General features: G+C 42.3%; 1 protein-coding gene across 1 annotated transcript in view; it reads right to left on the bottom strand.

Moving 5' to 3' along the window:
- The window catches only part of LOC149430862 (echinoderm microtubule-associated protein-like 5), a gene marked incomplete at its 5' end in the record, with an annotated part of 106,530 nt that overhangs the window by 61,983 nt on the left and 22,262 nt on the right, over nt 1-22,285 (bottom strand). Inside the window, 9 exons of the mRNA XM_089665982.1 lie at nt 1,196-1,372; nt 2,637-2,725; nt 6,810-6,941; nt 7,037-7,189; nt 8,854-8,995; nt 9,079-9,206; nt 12,489-12,600; nt 16,309-16,511; nt 19,519-19,619. Coding sequence (XP_089522108.1) covers nt 1,196-1,372; nt 2,637-2,725; nt 6,810-6,941; nt 7,037-7,189; nt 8,854-8,995; nt 9,079-9,206; nt 12,489-12,600; nt 16,309-16,511; nt 19,519-19,619 — 1,237 coding nt within the window. The remainder of the gene's footprint in view (nt 1-1,195; nt 1,373-2,636; nt 2,726-6,809; nt 6,942-7,036; nt 7,190-8,853; nt 8,996-9,078; nt 9,207-12,488; nt 12,601-16,308; nt 16,512-19,518; nt 19,620-22,285) is intronic.

The following is a 22,285-nucleotide window of genomic DNA, read 5'->3' as shown; positions in this document are numbered from 1 at the left end:
CACCGGAGTGACTACCGGCCTAATAGCACCAGGAGCAAGATGTGCAGTGCGTGCAAGCAGAGTTTGCAACGCCTGAGCGAACTGATCCAACAGGTGATCCTGTTGATCGAGTCTGGCGACTAGCGTTGGGAGCGAAGGCGTGCCTGCACCGTCAGGGTTCATGGCACTTGTGTAATGTCAGGGCAGGAGCCGAGGAACGGACAGGCAGGCCTAACAATGTAACGCACTGGCTGACAACAACCACCACCCACAGACCGAAGTCCCTCAGGGCGCGGAGTCTAAGTCCCAGGCTGCCCTTCACCAGGGCCCCTGATGGTGGGGATGGACTTGACGCAGCCAGGAACCAGGTCGCGGCCCCCGAGACACCTCAGCTGCGGTAATGGCCGCCGCCAATGGCGTGTAGCTGGTGGAAGAAACAAAAGAGTAGTCAGACAAGCCGGGGTCAACAACAACAGGACAAAACAGTACAGGACAGCAGACGAGAATCACAGGTCACAAGCCGGGTTCAGCAACAGAGGGTCAGATCAAAGGAGAATACAAAGAATAGTCAAGTCACAAACCGAATCAGAATACCAGGAGAGTCACAAGAGTCAGAACAGAGTAATAGTAACACAAAGACACAAGACACAAGTGCAAAGAGCATGTGCGGGCCACAGGCTTATATGTCATCAGCCACGCCCCTCTGGGGGGTGGACCTCAGAGACCTGAAGGCATAAAAAGGATTCCCATCATGCACAGCAGAATCCAAGATGGACGCCAGCACATGGAGTAACATAACCTCAGGGAAAAGGTAGGACCTTGACACTAAGATCCTTATGGAGCCTCTTCCCATGGGATCTGGGAAGCTTGGATCCTTCTGGAGCCCAGTTCCATGAGATTTGGGATCCTTATGGAGCCCATTCCCATGGGATGCCGGATCCTTGGATCCTTCTAGAACCCCCTCCCATGAGATTGTGAATCCTATGGTCCTACTGGAGCCCCTTGCCATGAGATTTGGGAAGTCCATGTGCTTTCTCAGAATCTAACTGAAATGCCTGCGATTTTACCCTCTCCTAGATGCAATAAGGCAAAATCTATTCCAATATATAATAACTTTGGGGAGTGCATTTTGATATTCCCATAATTCCAGGTTATCAGTTGCTCAGTTATTTTTACATGTTGTATATTCTATAAACTCTTAGGATTTCCTTCTTACTTTGACAGGGTATCGAAAGAGCTTCACATATCCAAAATCATCACCAGTTGCCAAGACTTTGCCATCATTGGTAAGCGAGGCAGCAGTTACGTCGCTGACCTCTCCAATCACTGGCCAGATGCCCTCACAGCTCGCACCCAAGACACTTGTCCAGGAAGTCCAGGAAACCTTCTCTACCTGAGGAACAGTAAAGTCAGTATGCACAAGGGTGTGACACACTCTAAATGGTTTTAAAGGGAATCTATAATCGGATAACGCCCCCCTCAATCACTCATCCTGCTCTCTTACAGAAGCTACTCCATGCTCTAGGATCTCATGACATTTGGTCAAGTGACCTCCCACTTCCCATATTATGGTGAGGTTTGGTTTCTGTCCTAGTGTGACACCTCTATTTCTCCATAGATACAGTCAATGAGTGCTGTCACCATAAGACAGGAAATGTAATACTGGAAGGATTATCAGGTGAAAATAAAAGGGGGAAAAAAGGTTTGAAGAACACCTGGGAACTCATTTAGTTTTAAATACCTAAAACCAATAAGGGCTGCTAAGAAGGAAAGAGGAACATGCAGTACGTGGCCCAAAAATACCAGTCTGATTTGCAGGTCGTAAAGCAACTTAGTACGCCACTTTGCCCTATCAGGCTGCAGTAACAGCTTTTCTTTAGTGCATGGGTGGTAAGAAATAAATACGTCTTCACCTGCCTGCTGAAAATCCTCATTTATTTAAGTGATCCCTGAGAATCCATTCATGGGACGATTTCCTTGCTTCACCATTCAGTCAGCTGCCTTCCATGAGCACTATTACCGCGAGGCCAGTGAAGTGTCATCCCCTTGTGTAAGTTGCGAATCAGCGTTGGGTTGGAACTTGCACAGCAAATTTATCAAATCCCCCCAGAGGGTGAATTGGGGGTTAAGGGAGCAGGTAAATCAAAGAGATTGGCTGCACACTCACACACAAAAGCATGATTTTGCGCACCCAGGCCGCCCTGTAGCAGTACTTCTGCTATAGGGCAGACGGGAAGTGGTTAAATTTAATTTCAAAGCTACCAAGGAAAGGAAAACATTTGAACTAAGAATGATATTTCTATTTGTCTTTGTTTTTGCTCTGTCTTATCTCTAGTCTAATCCCAGTTTTATAACCATTGCTATGTACGTCTGTTTGTGTGTGTTTTTTTCTGTTTTCTTTTTTTTTTCCCCCTCAGAGATTGTTTCTCTTAACATTCTGCTAAAACTTTGGGAAGTAGTACTGCTTGAACCCTGAAGAAGGGGACAGACCAAGAAAGCTTGTCCTGAAAATTTTATGTTAGTGCAAATAAAAAAAAAAGTATCACGAACAGGACTCCATTATTTCTGTCGCACTAATACAGCTACAATCACCTCAAGCATACATGGGAGAAAACGTTTTTCAAAACTTTCTACAAAAACTTCAACTGTTTTCCTACCTCGTGGGCTGGAATCATTTGTCTTTTTCCTCGAGGGGCTTCAAAAAACAGCTGTTCCTTGGCACCTGTGTTCACCTGTATCAGCTTCCCTGAGGACAGAGCAGAAAGCACACTTGAATGCCAATTGTAACACACTGCAGTGACCAGCAGGGGGCATTACAGTTGGTTGCTGGGTACGGGTGTAATAATTGGATTACACTGTCACTGGGGCAGGAGAGGTTTAAATAAACTGAATATAATGTTTTGATGGAGAAAGTGCACCTCCTGTATCCGTTGTGTAGCAAGCATATTAAACCTTTCTTAATTTAAATCTGCAATACCAGCAAACATCTCCAACACTCTAAATAGAAGACCCAACATTGTCGCTGTACAATGTAAGTATCCCCTGCGAGACAGCTTTACTATCCATATAATCCACCTGTATCATCTAAAGACAAATGGTACAAACAGTTACAACACCTATATATCCCAACTGTACTATCTGTGACCCAACTATCCATATAATCCAACTGTATCATCTAAAGCCAAATTGTACCAACAATTACAACACCTATATAGCCCAACTGTACTATCTGTGACCCAACTCTATCCATCTATCCATATAATTGAACTCTATCATCTATAAAACCCAACTGCATTGTCTAAAGAACCCAACTGTACCATCGGTGACCCCATTTTATCATTTTAATATTTAAACCAACTCTATCATCTAAATAACCCAACTATACTATATTGCCAAAAGTATAGGGACACGCCTCCAAATCATTGGATTCAGGTGTTCCAATCACCTCCATGGCCACAGGTGTATAAAATCAAGCCCCTAGACATGCAGACTGCTTCTACAAACATTTGTGAAAGAATGGGTCATTCTGAGGAGCTCAGTGACTCCAAGTGTGGTACCGTGATAGGTTGCCACCTGTGCAATATGTCCACCCATGACATTTCCTGGCTACTCAATATACTAACAGTTGACCGTGGAATAACAAAGTGGAAGCAACTGGGAACAACAGCAACTCAGCCACCAAGTGGTAGGCTATATAAAATGACAGAGCGGGGTCAGCGCATGCTGAAGTGCACAGTACGCAGAAGTCACCAACTGTCTGCAGACTCAATAGCTGAAGACCTCCAAACTTGGTGTGGCCTTCAGATGAGCCCAACAACAGTGCGTAGAGAGCTTCATGGAATGGGTTTCCAGGTCCGAGCAGCTGCATCCGAGCCTTACATCACCAAGTGCAATGCAAAGCGTTGGATGCAGTAGTGTAAAGCATGCCACCACTGGACTCTAGAGCAAAGGAGACGTGTTCTCTGAAGTGACCAGAATGCAAGTGTACAATCCAAACGCACATGTTCCTGCATTAAAAATGGCTGTGTGTACAAGTGGGTGCTGCAGCGACCAGAATCAGCAAGGGAGAATGTCACCAGCACACCGAGGATCACCAATATGGGTCCAAAAGTTTTAATGAACGATCACACAGTTACAGCAAGGAAATGTTTCGGAGTCTTGCTGGACCCCTTCATCAGGCATGTGACCAAATGTCACATGCCTGATAAAGGGGTCCTGCGAGACTCCAAAACGTTGCCTTGCTGTAACTATGTGATCGTTCATTAAAACTTTTGGACCCATGTTGGTGATCCTCGGTGTGCTGGTGACATTTTCTCTCTCTGGAGTGACCAATCATGCTTCTCTGTCTGGCAATCCAATGGACATGTCTGGGTTTGGTGGTTGCCAGGGGAACAGTACTTGCCTGACTGCATTGTGCCAAGTGTAAAGTTTGGTGGAGGGGGGATTATGGTGTGGGGTTGTTTTTCAGGGGTTGGGCTTGGCCCCCTAGTTCCAGTGAAGGGAACTCTTAAGGCATCAGCATACCAAGACATTTTGGATGATTTCATTCTCCCGACTTTGTGGGAAGAGTTTGGGGATGAGCGCCTCCCTGTTCCAACATGACTGCGTACCTGTGCGCAAACCAAGGTCCATAAAGACATGGATGAGCGAGAATGGGGTGGTGGAACTTGACTGTCCTGCACAGAGTCCTAACCTCAACCTGAGAGAACACCTTTGGGATCAATTCGAGTGGACACTGCGAGCCAGGCCTTCTCGTCGTATTGAACCCTATAGACTAAGACTGGGATTGCATTAAAGTTCATGTGAGTGTAAAGGCAGATGTCTGAATACTTTTGGCACTATAGTGTATATCATCTAGATCAGCGGTCCCCAGCTTTCTAAATCAAGGGTCAGTTTACTGTCCTTCAAACTGTAGGAAGGGCTGGACTGTGGCCAGTGGGAGAAGAGAATGCCCTGTGTCATTGAAAGTAAACAATGCCCCAACATTGGTATTAGTGGGAGTAACAGTGCCCCATCATTGGTATCAATGGGAGGAATAGTTCCCAATCACTGGTGTCAGCAGGAGGAATATTGCCCCATCATTGGTGTCAGCGGGGGGATGTGCCCCATCATTGTTGGCAGTGGGAGGAATAGTGCCCCATCATTAGTGACAGTAAGAGGAATAGTGCCCCAACATTGGTGAGAGTGGGAGCAATAATGTCCTATCATTGGTGACAGTGGGAGCAATAGTGTCCCATCATTGGTGACAGTGGGAGCAATAGTGCCCCATCATTGGTGACAGTGGGAGCAATAGTGCCCCATCGTTGGTGACAGTGGGAGCAATAGTGCCCCATCATTGGTGACAATGGGAGGAATAGTGCCCCATCATTGGTGCCAGTGGGAAGAACAGTGCCTCATTGTCATTGTCGGTGGCAGGAACTATGCCTCACTGTTGCTAATAGTGGGGGAGTAATGCCCCAAGGGCCAGACAAAAGCAAGCAAAGGGCCACATCCAGCCCCCGGGGCTGCAGTTTTGAGACCACTGATCTAGATAACCCAACAGTACCATATGTGACCAACACTATCATTCATTTAATCAACCTGTATCATCTAAATAGCCAGACTGTATCATCTCTGACCTAACTCTTTCATCTTTATAGCTCAACTGACCCTCATCTATGATCCAATGACCAAACTCTATAATCCATATAACTCAAATCCACCACCTTAATATTCCACCTCTATCACCTACAGTATATAACCCAACTCCTTCTCCAATTATATCAACTATATAATCTAATTATATCATCGATATACCGAATATATCACCTACGATCCAACTATATCATTCATCTAATCCACCTCCATCATTATATGTAACCCAACTGTATCAACTGTTACCTTGCTCTGTATTCTATATAGCCCAGCTATATAATCTGTGATCCAACTCTATAATTTATATAATCCAACTGTACAATCTGTGACCCCATCTGTTATTACCATAATCCAACTATATCATCGATAAAACCCATCTATATCATCTATATAATCCAACTGTACCATCTGTGACCTCATTCTATTATTCACATAATCCAACTATATCATCGATATAACCCATCTGTATCATCTATATAATCCAAATGTACCATCTGTGAACCCATTCTATTATTTACATAATCCAACTACATCATCGATATAACCCATTTGTATCATCTATATAATCCAACTGTACCATCTGTGACCTCATTCTATTATTCACATAATCCAACTATATCATCGATATAACCCATCTGTATCATCTATATAATCCAACTGTACAATCTGTGAACCCATTCTAATATTCACATAATCCAACTACATCATCGATATAACCCATCTTTATCATCTATATAATGAAACTGTGCCATCTGTGACCCAACACTAGTATTCATACTGCATAGTCATCCTGTATCATCAATATAACCCACCTGTATCACTTACATAATCAAAATGTATTCCCTATTTAGCTAAACTGTATTATCCGTGGCCATCTATATTATTCATGACCCAACTCTATCATCTACATAATCCATGGCCAAAATATTCTCAATCAACTATGTAATCTATATACCCTAAATATATCACCTATAACTCAATCCCATAACCTATATCACCCAGCTACTATATATCATCTATATAATCGAACTATATCCAACTATACATCATCTACATATCCAAACTATATCACATATACTGTACAATTCAACAATATAATCTATATAACAAATATATCACCTATGACCAAACTATATATCTTGCAACTTCTGATTAGAGACTCTTTCAGAACTTAACCACATAGAGCCATTACTGACCTCGGGTGTCCCAGTCCAGGTGGGTGATGTAGCTAGTGGACCCTTTACAAACTCCAATACGTTTACTGCTCATCACATTGTAAACATCCACAAAGTTGTCGTAGGAGGCGACAGCCAGGTATTTACCAGAACCTGAAGAAAACAAAAAAAATTTATTTCCAGCAGGTTCAGACCCAAGATACGCCATGGAAATAGCCCAGTCTGTGCCTGCCCAATTTTCTCCTCACCGGGGGAGAAACGAATGTCAGAAATCACATCCTTCCTGTGGTGAAATGACACCAAATCCTCCAGCGTGTCCGCGTTGACTATTAAAAAACTTCCGTCATTTAGACCGACGGCTAGAGCTTTTCCATCTGGAGAGAAAGAACAGCACCGACCACCTGGGGGCAGTAGAGAGACACAGACAAGTGACAACACTGGCATGTGTGTGCAGATACATGTGCATGTATAACTAGGGGCCTGACAGAGTTCAATAGACATTATTATTATACAGGATTTATATAGCGCCAACAGTTTGCTCAGCACTTTACAATATAAAGGGAGACAATACAGCAACAATACAGTTCAATACAAGAGGGTTAGGAGGGCCCTGCACATGTGCAGAACAAAAAAAGTGTTTTGTTTCGGAATGATTCGTGAAGTTACTAGTTTTGTTTTGTTGCACTCATAACTAAATTTGTTTCATTTTTGTTTATTCCTTTTTAACCGGATTTCAACTTTTTCCCATCGATTCAAAGTATTCAAATCTAATTCAAATCAACAATATTGAGAAATTCGAATTTCGGAAGATATATTCTATTTTATTCTATTCTTGTATTTTCTATTCTATTTCATTCTATTCTTTTCTATTCTATTTAAAATTTAAATTTTGTTTGACGGCTATATTCTATTTTATTCCATTCTATTTGAATTTTGAAATTCAAATTTTGGAAGATGACTATATTCTTTTTTATCCCATTTTATATGAATTCAAATTTCAAAATTCAAATTTCGGAAGACGGCTATGTTCTGTTATATTCTATTCTATTTGAAATTCGAATTTCGAAATCTGAATTTCGGAAGATACCTATATTCTATATTTTCTTTTCTTTTTTTCTATTTCTATTCTTTTATTTGCTAATTTTCTATTCTATTCAATTCTGTTTTCCAAAATTCAAATATCAAAAAGAACAGAATTGAATAAGATGACCAAGTTGACAAGGAAAGAAACCAGCAATATGTTTACATTTCAAATTGATTTTCAATTTCAAATTCTAATAAAATTCAGAGAATTCATTATTTTGGACGAAATTTTGTTCCCTTATTTTGGGTTCATTTAAATTTGTTGCTATTGTAATTTTGAAATTAGGATACATTCTAATCTCCAAATAATGAAAATTTTATCTGAATTTCGATTCAGAACGAAATGAACTGCAAATTTCTACTGTTCACTCTACATCAGACATTCCCAACCAGGATTCCCATGGAACCCTAGGATTCCTTCAAAGGTTGCTAGGGGTTCCTTGCGTTGTGGCCATTTGACCTCTCATCTGATGGTGCTTTAATAGTTTCAGGTCCAAAACAACTTGGCAGAGCCAGCTGCATGACACCAATTTATCTTTTTAGCTGTCAGTAATGGTGGCATTCTGACCACCACTATAAGAGTGGCATTCTACCTACTAAGCACAGATGTAAGGTTTCTTTTATTTCCATTGCTCCCAATGAATTGGTTTTAGCAATGGTTCCGAAAACCTGAAAATAATGCCAAGCTTCCTCTGGGGGAAAAAGCTCGAGAAGGACTGCTCTACTTAACAATAATTAAAAACTTTCAACCTGCAGTCCGTACCATCCCGATATCATGGTTACCTTCCTTCAGACAATTAGGTCCTGTCAGACTGTACTCTTCCTATGATAGGTTTTTCCCCACCAGGAGCTTAGTCATAGTTAATGGATGCCTATGGGGAATGAACAAACCTTGCTATCCATGCCCCCCCCCCACCATCTCCACCTCCGGCCCAGCAGTGTAGCCAGCACCCCCTTGACTGGCACAATTTTTGAAACTTGCCTTTTTTCAGTTTGCGCACAGCGAGCATGCAGTGGCTGGGGGAGAGGTCCCAGATGCGAAGGGTCTTGTCATCGCTCACAGTGGCACAGATGGGTAAATGCGGATGGGTGGCCAAACCCCAAACTTCTCCCTCCATGTGTCCCTGGGGAGCACAAGTTGGCATGAACTAAGATTCCAAACTATATTATTGAACAGCCAAGCCGCATCTGGTCATGCTGCACTCACCTGGACCAAGAGGGTCACTGGTCCACTCTTATCCACCTCCAGGATCTCTCCATTCTTTGTTCCCACAAGGATATGGCCGTGTCCCAGAGATATGGCACGAATAGAAGGGTTATCTTCTAAAAGGAGCCCTGAATTGGAAGTAGATACGTAACTAAAGATCAGAATTTCTCTGGTATATATACAGTATCTCCCAGAAGTGAGTCCACCCCTCACATTTTTGTAAATATTTGATTCTATCTTTTCATGTGACAACACTGAAGAAATGACACTTTGCTAAAGTGCTAAAGTGTCAATATTTTGTTTGGCCACCATTATTTTCCAGCACTGCCTTAACCCTCTTGGGCATGGAGGTCACCAGAGCTTCACAGGTTGCCACTGGAGTCCTCTTCCACTCCTCCATGATGACATCAAGGAGCTGGTGGATGTTAGAGATCTTGCACTCCTCCACCTTCTGTTTGAGGATGCCCCACAGATGCTCAATAGGGTTTAGGTCTGGAGACATGCTTGGCCAGTCAATCACCTTTACCCTCAGCTTCTTTAGCAAGGCAGTGGTTGTCGTGGAGGTGTGTTTGGGGTTGTTATGTTGGAATACTGCCCTGCGGTTCAGTCTCTAATGGGAGGGGATCATGCTCTGCTTCAGTATGTCACAGTACATGTTGGCATTCATGGTTCCCTCAATGAATTGTAGCTCCCCAGTGCCGGCAGCACTCATGCAGCCCCAGACCATGACACTCCCACCACCATGCTTGACTGTAGGAAAGACACACTTGTCTTTGTACTCCTCACCTGGTTGCCACCACACACACTTGACACCATCTGAACCAAATCAGAGCATCTTGGTGTCATCAGACCACAGGACATGGTTCCAGTAATCCACGTCCTTAGTCTGCTTGTCTTCAGCAAACTGCAGGCTTTCTTGTGCATCATCTTTAGAAGAGGCTTCCTTCTGGGACGACAACCATGAAGACCAATTTGATGCAGTAAGGGCGTATGGTCTGAACACTGACAAGCCGACCCCCCACCCCTTCAACCTCCTTAGACTAATGAGTCACATGACACCGGGGGGGGAAAATGACTAACTGGGCCCAACTTGGACATTTTCACTTTGGGGTGTACTCACTTTTGTTGCCAGCGGTTTAGACATTAATGGCTGTTTGGTGAGTAATTTTGAGGGGACAGCAAATTTACATGTTATACAAGCTTTATTTATATATATATATATATATATATATATACACACTATTCCTTAAATATGTCAGTAACTATGTTGTTTATTTATCTTTATTAGTCTCTAAGCTTTAAGTCAATGTAACCACAATCACTAAAACTTCAAATACACTATATGATCAAATGTTTGTGGACACCTGACCATCACACCTACATTATACAAGTTTGTTAAATACATCATTCCAAAACCATGAGCATTAAAACACAACTGAACACCACTTTGGGGAAATAAAAGGGTTCCACTGGAAGAATGTCTGTGGGAATTCATCCCATTTAGTAATAAGAGGATTTGTGAGGTCAAGCACTGATGTTGAATTAGAAGATGTGGCACACAATAGGCACTTAAGTATATCCCAAAGATTTTCAATAGGGTTGAGGTCAAGGCTCTGTGAAGGCAACTCCGGTTCCTCAACAACAAGCTCATCAAACCATATCATTTTGGACTTGACTTTTGGGCACACGAGGACTGACAGCCATCCACGGGAATGCAGCCAGATTCTTTGCTGGACTTGGAGGTCCCACCGATATTTCAGCCTTTATCATTACAGGACCCAGGGGTCCAATTGGACTGTGAGTACTAGCGATTTGTAATGCTACCTTAGTCACATCAGCTGTGCAGATCACAGGCTGGACTGGTCATACACGTTTATGTTGCTGATTTACTCCTTTAGTACATGGTAGTCAGCCTGTGTGATGGAAGATACTGTAGTACTAGACTCCCAGTTACCAGCTGACCATCCTCCCTCCATGGTTGCCATACCTTCTTTGGCTGTTAGCTGATCGATTTCAGCAGGCTGCACCAGTGTCACTTTCTCACAGCTTTTGTATGAATTACCTTTCATTGCCTCACCTTCATAATTGCCTCCATCTGGCTCTGGTCACACAAGAGGTCTTTTATACCATGTCTTGAATGGACTTTGAGGCTTTTGCCCTGTACAGTGACTTTATACCTCGTTATCCTCCCTGGCCATACTGGCCTTTGTTGATTGCCATATATACTAATGCTATATGTTTATGCATTTATGTCTGTTGTTTAGCTGTGTCTATTATTTGTATGGTTGGCACATCTAGGAGCCCTTGGTGTGTGTAGCAGGCGCATATTCCATCCGGTGGGTGTTGGGGGTGTCAGTGGGCTGGTATTATCTTCCCCAGCTCCTCTCTCTCCCTTGTGAGGGAGGTGGCGGGATAGGAGGGTCCTCCATCTAGGGAAGGGTTTCTTGTGAGTCCTTGTGGGGGTATTGGGGGGATGATAGGGCTGGTGGGGTGGGTTGTGTCAGGGGTTGGGTGTTGGAGAGCTGGGTTAGGTTAAGTCCCAGTGGACCATTTCTACCCTCGGTCCATTCTTGAGGGTCCCCTCTTGACATCTCTGGGGTAGTAGGGTCCTCTGCCATGCAGGATTGTCATGTCTCCGATGGCCTATAACTGTTTATGGTGCATAATAAAATTCCTTTGAGGTTAGCCTTTTAGGTGTGCAGCCTTTTTTCTTCCCCTCTACTTGTTTTTGACCATTGACAGTTATTGGGAATCTGGAATATAACATGGACAGGTGCGACTTGTCTCACTGATACGGAAATTTAATTTTCCTTATTATGGATCACGAATACATAGGAATGCATCAATCGCAACCCTGATAAAAGAATGGTTTTATCTTAACTGACCTAATGCTACAGGAATGTCAATACTTCGAGCTGACCAACCGAAGGAATGTGGGCCATCTTCCCTAAAAAGGTAATACCACTTTCCAAGAGTTATGATTGGTCATTACTACCAGTTAGTCCTGTATATACCACAGCCAAATTTGGAGTATGTTAGTCTCTCACCAGGGCTGCTAGAAGCACGTATAGGGTTTGATCATCTGCCAAGCCGTTGGAAAACGGGCGGGACTCCTTGGCGAAAGGCAAGCGAAGTTTCTTGTTACATTTTACCAATATTATTACATTTGTTATCTGTATCTGTTAGTTCTTCATTAAATGTTATATACCGTTTGATTCAACCTGTAAGTGTTTGTGTGATCTCTCTTTGCACATCTTCAAAAAAAACAAACCCAAAACAAACTATCATATAACCGTGATAAAACACTCACCACTAATTCTCATGGATTAGTCAACTTGCCTAATTTCCTATTCGTACGTAAGATCAATAACAGATGCTAAGTTAACATAGAGCACCAGGTGGCAGCTCACCTTTAGAACCGGGAGCCAGCGCGGCTCTCTTGATTGCGTAGGTTTTGAGGCATCGCTCAAAGGAGTCATCCCACAAGGCGACCACACCATCCTTTCCTCCGGTCACAAAACCCTGTCAGAGGAAACATAAGATGTCACCACCTTCTCCCTTCCCTATTAGAACACAAAGATACGGCACTGTTGCTGGACAATTCTCCTTTAACATTGGGGCAATGGTTGGAAATATTGGAACCTCCCTACAGAATATGTCAGAGCTATACAAATGTACAGTGGGGATCGAAAGTTTGGGCACCCCAGCTAAAAATTTGTATTAATGTGCATAAAGAAGCCAAGGAAAGATGGAAAAATCTCCAAAAGGCATCAAATTACAGATTAGACATTCTTATAATATGTCAACAAAAGTTAGATTTTATTTCCATCATTTACACTTTCAAAATAACAGAAAACAAAAAAATGGCGTCTGCAAAAGTTTGGGCACCCTGCAGAGTTAATATCTTGTACTGCCCCCTTTGGCAAGTATCACAGCTTGTAAACGCTTTTTGTAGCCAGCCAAGAGTCTTTCAATTCTTGTTTGAGGTATCTTTGCCCATTCTTCCTTACAAAAGTCTTCCAGTTCTTTGAGATTTCTGGGCTGTCTGTCATGCACTGCTCTTTTAAGGTCTATCCATAGATTTTCAATTATGTTGAGGTCAGGAGATTGTGAAGGCCATGGCAAAACCTTCAGTTTACGCCTCTTGATGTAATCCCCCATGGATTTCGAGGTGTGTTTAGGATCATTATCCATTTGTAGAAGCCATCCTCTCTTTAACTTCAGCTTTTTCACAGATGGCATCAAGTTACCATCCAAAATTTGCTGAAATTTTATTGAATACATTTCTCCTTCTACTCGTGAGATGTTCCCTGTGCCACTGGCTGCAACACAACCCCAAAGCATGATTGATCCAACCCCATGCTTAACAGTTGGACAGAGGTTCTTTTCATTAAATTCTGTGCCCCTTCTTCTCCAAATGTACCTTTGCTCATTCCGGCCAAAAAGTTCAATTTTAACCTCATCGGTCCACAGAACTTATTTCCAAAATGCATCAGGCTTGTCTATATGTTCATTTGCAAAGTTCAAACGATGATTTTTGTGGTGAGGACGTAGAAGAGGTTTTCTTCTGATGACTCTTCCATGAAGACCATATTTGTACAAGTATTTCTTTATACTGGAATAGTGTACCACAACTCCAGTGTCTGTCAGATCTTTCTGGAGGGATCGTGCAGTCAAACGTGGGTTTTGAATTGTTTTTCTCACAATCCTGTGAGCTATTCTGTCTGATATTTTTCTTGGTCTTCCAGATCTTGCTTTAACTTCCACTGTTCCTGATGACTGCCATTTCTTAATTACATTCCGAACAGAGGATATTGACATCTGAAAACGCTTTGCTATCTTCTTATAGCCTTCTCCAGCTTTGTGAGCGTCAACTATTTTCAGTTTCAGTTTTCTAGACAACTGCTTAGAAGAACCCATGGTGCTGATTGTTGGGGCAAGGTCAGATGAGTCTGGGCATTTAAAACCTTTGAGATTGACATCACCTGGTCTTCCCAGAAGATGATTGAGAACAATCCATGACACTGGCAGGTCTCAGCTTTGCAAAGGGGGCAGTGCATGCTATAAATTCTGCAGGGTGCCCAAACTTTTGCAGACGCCATTTTTTTGTTTTCTGTTATTTTGAAAGTGTAAATGATGGAAATAAAATCTAACTTTTGTTGACATATTATAAGAATGTCTAATCTGTAATTTGATGCCTTTTGGAGATTTTTCCATCTTTCCTTGGCTTCTTTATGCACATTAATACAAATTGTTAGCTGGGGTGCCCAAACTTTCGATCCCCACTGTATAATAATAGTGTGCGATGGTGGTGGGGATATTAGAGTGTCAGCTCTTCTGTTGCAGAGACTGATGTGACCGGCTCAGTGTTCTCTGTACAGCGCTGCGGTATATGTCGGAACTATATAAATGTATAATAATAGTGTGCGACGGTGGTGGGGATATTAGAGTGTCAGCTCTTCTGTTGCAGAGACCGATGTGAATGGCTCAGGGTTCTCTGTACAGCACTGCGTTATATGTCAGAGCTATATAAATGTATAATAATAGTAGCCTGTGACTGTGGTGGGGACATTAGAGTGTAAGATCTTTTGGTGAAGAGACTGATGTGATTGGCTCAGTGATCCCTGTACAGCACTGCGATACATGTCAGAGCTATATAAATGTATAATAGTAGCCTGTGACTGTTGGGAAGGGGACATTAGAGTGTAAGCTCTTCTGTTGCAGAGACCAATGTGACCAGCTGAGTGTTCTCTGTACAACACTGCAGTATATGTCAGAGCTATATAAATGTATAATAATAGTAGCCTGTGACTGTGGTGGGGACATTAGAGTGTAAGATCTTTTGGTGAAGAGACCGCCGTGATTGGCTCAGTGTTCTCTGTACAGCACTGCGGTACAGGTCAGAGCTATATAAATGTGTAATTATAGTGTGTGATGGTGGTAGAGACATTAGAAAGTAAGCTCTTCTGGTGCAGAGACTGATGTGACTGGCTCAGTGTTTACTGTACAGCGCTACAGTATATGTCAGAGCTATATAGATGTATACTAATAATAGCATATGACTGTGGTAGGGACATTAGAGTGTAAGCTCCTCTGGTGCAGAGACTGATGCGACTGGCTCAGTGTTCTCTGCACAGCTCTGCGGTATATGTCAGAGCTATATAAATGTATAATAATAGTAGTCTCTGAGTGTGGTGGTACATTAAAGTGAAAGCTCCATTGGTGAAGAGACCAATGGGAGTGGCTTGGTGTTTTCTGTACAGCACTGTGGATAATGTCAGAGCTATATAAATGGATAATAATAGTGTGTGACTGTGGACGGGGGATCATTAGAGTGTAAGCTCCTCTGGTACAGAGACTGATGTGAACGGCTCAGTGTTTTCTCTACAGCACTACGGTACATGTCAGAGCCATATAAATGTATAATAATAAGAATAGTTTGTGACTGTGGTGGGACATTATAGTGTAAACCTTTGTTTATTAAAAATCTTACAAACAACATAATAAAAACATATTTACATAAATACAGAATAAATAAAATATAAATATAATTAAACAAAAATAGCTTACTTCAGCATAGAAAACAGGAAACTAATCATATTTTAATATTATTACTATCTTTATATTGCATCGCAACAATCCCATCCTCCACCTAAACACTCCCTGAGGCTGAGAAACGATTAAACATTTATCCCATACATGCAGCCTTTTTTTTTAAAAATCTGATTTTACAAAAATCTAGGGGATGTGAAAGGACAGAAAGAGAAGCCACGCCCCCAGAGACTGACAGACAGCAGCTACGGGGACCTGACATTCCTCCACGCCTTTGTCCAGGCTCCCGGCCGCCACCCGTTCTTCTCAAGACCCCGAATCTTCCCAACCTCACCCAGAATGTTGTGCACCATCACTTCGACAGGAAGGACTTTTTTCGCGAATGGAAACCTGACACCGTGCATTCCACGTGTAGTAACTACTAAGCTGACTAGAAAAAGTGTCTCGAAATCAAAATCCCAGTGAGTTTGAAAGGCTCCGTATGACCACTCCGCGTAACTCAAGCGGGAAAGGAAAGGGATACTCAGAGACATTATAGTGTGAGCTCCTCTTATGCATAAAATATACATTTTCTGAATCCACTTGCTCAACTGTATATACAGCGGACAGCCAAACATCCACTTTCATATAAAACATAAAAGAGTGAGAAGGAATTAAACCTCGGCCATGTTTTCTCACCTTATCCAGAGCGTGCATGCTGAACACAGGACCATCATGAGCTTTCACCGTCTTCATGAGGAAGAGATCCCTCCATATACATACGTCTCCTGTGGACGTCCCAGAAAAGGACATTTCTTCTGTCCAGCCATACACTGCACACATCATGGTGTCAATCTTTGTGCAGCTTCCGATACAGGCTTTGCGTCCTATCAGCCCCCCACCTGCAGTATAAGATCATGTGTTCTTATAGACACTCTCACAGCATCATTGTTATAATTACACCCTATGGTCATTGTTCCATCCGCGGACACATTTTTGCAGCAGATCTAAATTTTAAAATTATTTTTTTAACAGTTTGCCCAGCTGTTTCAAAAATTAATATTTTAAAATTGCAAACTGTAAAATGTCTCTGGTGCTGTCCTCCATCAGAGTTCAGCTCTAAATCCCCACACATAGTTACATAGTCTGGCTGAAAAAGGCAAAAGTCCATCCAGTTCAACCATTAAAACAAAAAAACAATTATAATCCTACAACCACAGTTGATCCAGAGGAAGGCAAGTCTCCCAGTAAAACATGATCCAATTTGCTCCTGAAGGGAAAAAACTCCTTCCTGATCCCCCGAGAGGCAATCAGTTATTCCCTGGATCAACTTTACCTATAAATGTTATATCCAGTTATATTCTGTGTATCCAAGAAAGAATCCAGGACTTTTATAAAGCGATCCACTGAGCTGGCCACAACCAACTCTTGAGGGAGTCTATTCCACATTCTCACAGCTCTCACTGTGAAGAAACCTTTCCGTGTTTGGAGATTACATTTCTTTTCCTCCAGACATAAAGAGCGCCCCCTTGTCCTCTGTGATGACCTCAGGGTGAATAGCTCTACACTGAGTTCACTATATGAACCACTGATGTATTTATACATGGAGATCAAATCCCCCCTTATGTATTTATACATGGAGATCATATCCCCCCTTATGTATTATACATGGAGATCATATCCCCCCTTATGTATTATACATGGTGATCATATCCCCCCCTTATGTATTATACATGGAGATCATATCCCCCCCCTTATGTATTTATACATGGAGATCATATCCCCCCTTATGTATTATACATGGAGATCATATCCCCCCTTATGTATTATACGTGGTGATCATATCCCCCCCTTATGTATTATACATGGAGATCATATCCCTCCTTATGTACTATACACGGAGATCATATCCCCCCTTATGTATTATACACAGAGATCATATCCCCCCCTTATGTATTATACACGGAGATCATATCCCCCCTTATGTATTATACACGGAGATCATATCCCTCCTTATGTATTATACACGGAGATCATATCCCCCCTTATGTATTATACACGGAGATCATATCCCCCTTATGTATTATACACGGAGATCATATCCCTCCTTATGTATTATACACGGAGATCATATCCCCTCTTATGTATTATACATGGAGATCATATCCCCCCCTTATGTGTTATACATGGAGATCATATCCCCCCTTATGTATTATACATGGAGATCACATCCCCCCCCTTATGTGTTATACATGGAGATCATATCCCCCTTATGTATTATACATGGAGATCATATCCCCCCTTATGTATTATACATGGAGATCACATCCCTCCCTTATGTATTATACATGGTGATCATATCCCCCCTTATGTATTATACATGGTGATCATATCCCCCCTTATGTATTATACATGGAGATCATATCCCCCTTATGTATTATACATGGAGATCATATCCCCCTTATGTTTATACATGGTGATCATATCCCCCCTTATGTATTATACATGGAGATCATATCCCCCCTTATGTATTATACATGGAGATCATATCCCCCTTATGTATTATACATGGAGATCATATCCCCCCTTATGTATTATACATGGAGATCATATCCCCCCCTTATGTATTATACATGGAGATCATATCCCCCCTTATGTATTATACATGGAGATCATATCCCCCCCTTATGTGTTATACATGGAGATCATATCCCCCCTTATGTATTATACATGGAGATCACATCCCCCCCTTATGTGTTATACATGGAGATCATATCCCCCTTATGTATTATACATGGAGATCATATCCCCCCTTATGTATTATACATGGAGATCACATCCCTCCCTTATGTATTATACATGGTGATCATATCCCCCCTTATGCATTATACATGGAGATCATATCCCCCCTTATGTATTATACATGGAGATCATATCCCCCCCTTATGTATTATACATGGAGATCATATCCCCCCTTATGTATTATACATGGAGATCATATCCCTCCTTATGTATTATACATGGAGATCATATCCCCCCTTATGTATTTATACATAGAGATCATATCCCCCTTATGTATTATACATGGAGATCATATCCCCCCCTTATGTATTATACATGGAGATCATATCCCCCCTTATGTGTTATACATGGAGATCATATCCCCCCCTTATGTATTATACATGGAGATCATATCCCCCCTTATGTATTATACATGGAGATCATATCCCCCCCCCCTTATGTATTATACATGGAGATCATATCCCCCTTATGTATTATACATGGAGATCATATCCCCCCTTATGTATTATACATGGAGATCATATCCCACTTATGTATTATACATGGAGATCATATCCCCCCTTATGTATTATACATGGAGATCATATCCCCCCTTCATCTCCTCTTCTCAAGAGAGAATAAATTCAGTTCCTCTAATCTTTCCTCATAGCTGATCTCCTCCATGCCTCTTATCAGTTTAGTTGCCCTTCTCTGTACTTTCTCCAGTTCCCCAATGTTTTTTTTTGTGAATTGGTACCCCAAACTGAACTGCATATTCCAGATGAGGTCTTACTAATGATTTGTACCGGGTGGGGGGGATGATATCTCTCTCTCTGGAGTCTATACCTCTTTTAATACAAGAGAGGATTTTGCTCGCTTTAGAAACACACCTACCAGTTTACCTTTTAAATAGGCCCTGTTGGAGCAAGCAGAAAGCAAAACCATTCTGCATACTAGCAGGAACACCAATTGTGCTCCAGACCAATTATCTGGAACGGCAGCCATTTGTTAGGTTGCAGCCTCCTGATTGGCTTGGATTGGAGTTGTACAGCTGAAGCTCTACATGGACATACTACTAGGTTACCTCTACAGTGCAACTCGGCGTCTTATCAGGATACGGGTCCTCACCTGCACGCCGCCAGAACTTCATGTGCTTCACGCCAGCGGTGATCAGCTTGTCAGGCATATAGGGGTTAATCTTCACCACGAATATCTTCTCTTTACTTCCTCTGAAAGTATAGAAGAAGGGAACGATGTTGCTCGAGTCACATGAATGGCTGTCTGTACAAACCAAATTTATCCTTTCATGTCGATAAATATGAATTTTCAGGATAACTAGATATAAAGCCCGACGAAGGGATCAAAAGTTATCCTGAAAGCTTGAATCTTTAATAACTTAAGTTAACCAATAATGGGCATCACTTTGACATCAAATCTCCTTATTTATCTGTAGCTGGCAAGTAGGGAAGGCCAAACACCCCCCCCCCCCCGTTCAATTTGCGGTTGAACATTCGAACCCAATGAAAGTTTGACTGCGAACTATGAATCCCGGGACGATTCACTAAGCGGTATCTTACCGCATCTGAGTACCGCTCAGCTACTAAAAACATTCATTCATGTTTCAGCTGTCAGCGGGCTTCCCCGCTGACAGCGGAATGTAAAAAGAATTGCTGGCATTGCTCAGCAATTAAAAAACAAAAAGAATAAAAACAAATTTGTGGGGGTCCCACCCATTCATACCAAGCCCTTCAGGCCTGGTATGGGTTGTGAGGGGAACCCCCACACCATAATTTTTTTTAAAAAATGGCATGGGAGTCCCCCTCAAAATCCATACAAGACCCTTAACTGAGTATTGCGGACCCTTATCCGAGCATGCAGTCTGGGGCACATCAGGAAGGGGAGGGGGGTAGGGGGGCAAACGCCGAAATGTCCCCTTACCTTCATGATCAGTAGGGGATTGTCCTCATATTCCTGGTCAGTAAGGGACTGTTCTTACATTGGTAATCGGTAAATGGACTGTCCCTTTACATTGATAGTCAAAGGAAATGCCCCTTATATTGGTGATCTACAATTATTATTATACAGGATTTATATAGCGCCAAATTTGCTCAGCGCTTTACAACATGAGGGCAGATAGTACAGTTACAATACAAGAGGAATCAGAGGGCCCTGCTTGTTAGAGCATATGATCTAGGAGGGAGGGTCAAGAAATAGAAAAGGTAATAACTGTGGGGAATGAGCTGATGGAGAAAGTGAAAATACAGGATAGGCTTCTCTGAAGAGAAGGCTTTGCAGGGATTGCCTAAAAGTGGACAGAGTAGGGGATAGCTGGACAGATTCGGGTAGAGAGTTCCATAGGATGGGAGAAGCTCAGAAGAAGTCCTGGAGGCGAGCATGGGAGGAGGCGACAATGGAGGTCTTGGGAGGATCTGTAAGGGAATTCCTGTGAGATGGCTGGCTAAAAGAAATGCGCATGCGCATAGCAATCTCGGCAGAATAGTGAGCAGACGTGAACATGAGCACAGAAATGCGCGATCGCGCACAGTGAATATTGGCACCAGATGGACTATTTAACCACTTTCAGTCCGGCTGCTGTATATAAATGGCTGGACGGGGGCAGTGCAGGGGCGGGTTGCCGTTCATAAATGGCGCCCACCATTTTGGATTGTGCGCGCTACCTGGGAGCGCGCGGCACCTCGATCTGGTGCCCACTGTGTCCGGAGAACACCAATCGCTGTAAGTGACCTCTGTGTAAGGTCCCAGGTCACTTCTGACATCAGTGCTTACTACGTGTGAAATCTGTGAATGATCATAGAGATCACATGGTACAGCGCCATTCACAACAGCCTTGTACCATGTGACAAGCTGTGACCAATCACAGCTCTCACAGTATTTCTCAATGGCTGCAATAATGCAGCCAGAGAGAAGGAGAAATTATTGCTTTTACAGCCTTTATGCGTGTAAAAGCAATCAGTGTACAAAAAAAAAAAATCTTCATCACCCCCACAAGTAGTACACCATAGTGACAGTATGTAGGGTGACAGTATGTTAATAAAACAAAAAACAAATAATATAAAAAAAAAAATAAAAAATATAAAAAATTGTTTTTAAAAAATTATAATTTTTGGTTATAAACTAATTTGGGTTTTTTTGTTTTTTTTTAACTAAAAAGATAGCTGAATAAATTTTGGCCAAGATTTATGAAGAAAGATTATTTATTTGCAAAATTTTATAAGAAAAACACTTCTTTTTCAAAATTTTTGGACTTTTTCATTTATATAGCAAAAAAAAATAAAAACTCCAGTGGTGAATAAATACCACCAAAATAAAGTTTTATCTGTCTCAAAAAAATTCATATGGATACAGTGTTGCATGACCGCGCAATTGTCATTCAAAGTGTGATAGTGCTGAAAGCTGAAAATTGGCCTGGACAGGAAGTGTCCGGACTGGAAGTGGTTAAAGGATGCTTCTGCCTGTGCTTAGTGCTGACTGGTCTTCAGCTGTTTCCCTGTGTCTTGCTGTATTCTTGTATGATCCCCTTGTTGCTGACCCGGCTTGTTCCTGACCTTACCACAGATTCCGCTCTTGCCTTGTTGCTAGTTCCCGACTTCAGCTCTGCTCATTATTTGGTACCTCGCTGTCCGCCCGTTGATGACCTTGGCTATTCCTGTGACCTTGCTCCTGTCTCCGGTCCCAGCTTCCTGTCCTGCTCAAGTGCCCACCTGGCTGTCTACTATACCAGCTCCTGCTTCAAGTCGGCTGGGAGATCCTACACGTCACTTATCCTGATCCTGTTGTGCAAGTGGAGTGCCCTTTTAACCCAGGTGGGATTCCGAGACATCGCTACCATTCCTGAACCGGTGGTTTGCCTGTCTCTTCAGTACTCCAACTGCAA

This window comes from Staurois parvus, unplaced genomic scaffold, assembly GCF_062004578.1.
Source record: "Staurois parvus isolate SC_StPar_1 unplaced genomic scaffold, SC_StPar_1.0 ptg002452l, whole genome shotgun sequence".
Classification (NCBI taxonomy): Eukaryota; Metazoa; Chordata; class Amphibia; order Anura; family Ranidae; genus Staurois; species Staurois parvus.
Note: the sequence above shows the minus strand (reverse complement) of the source record. Positions and strands in the feature narration are given on the sequence as shown.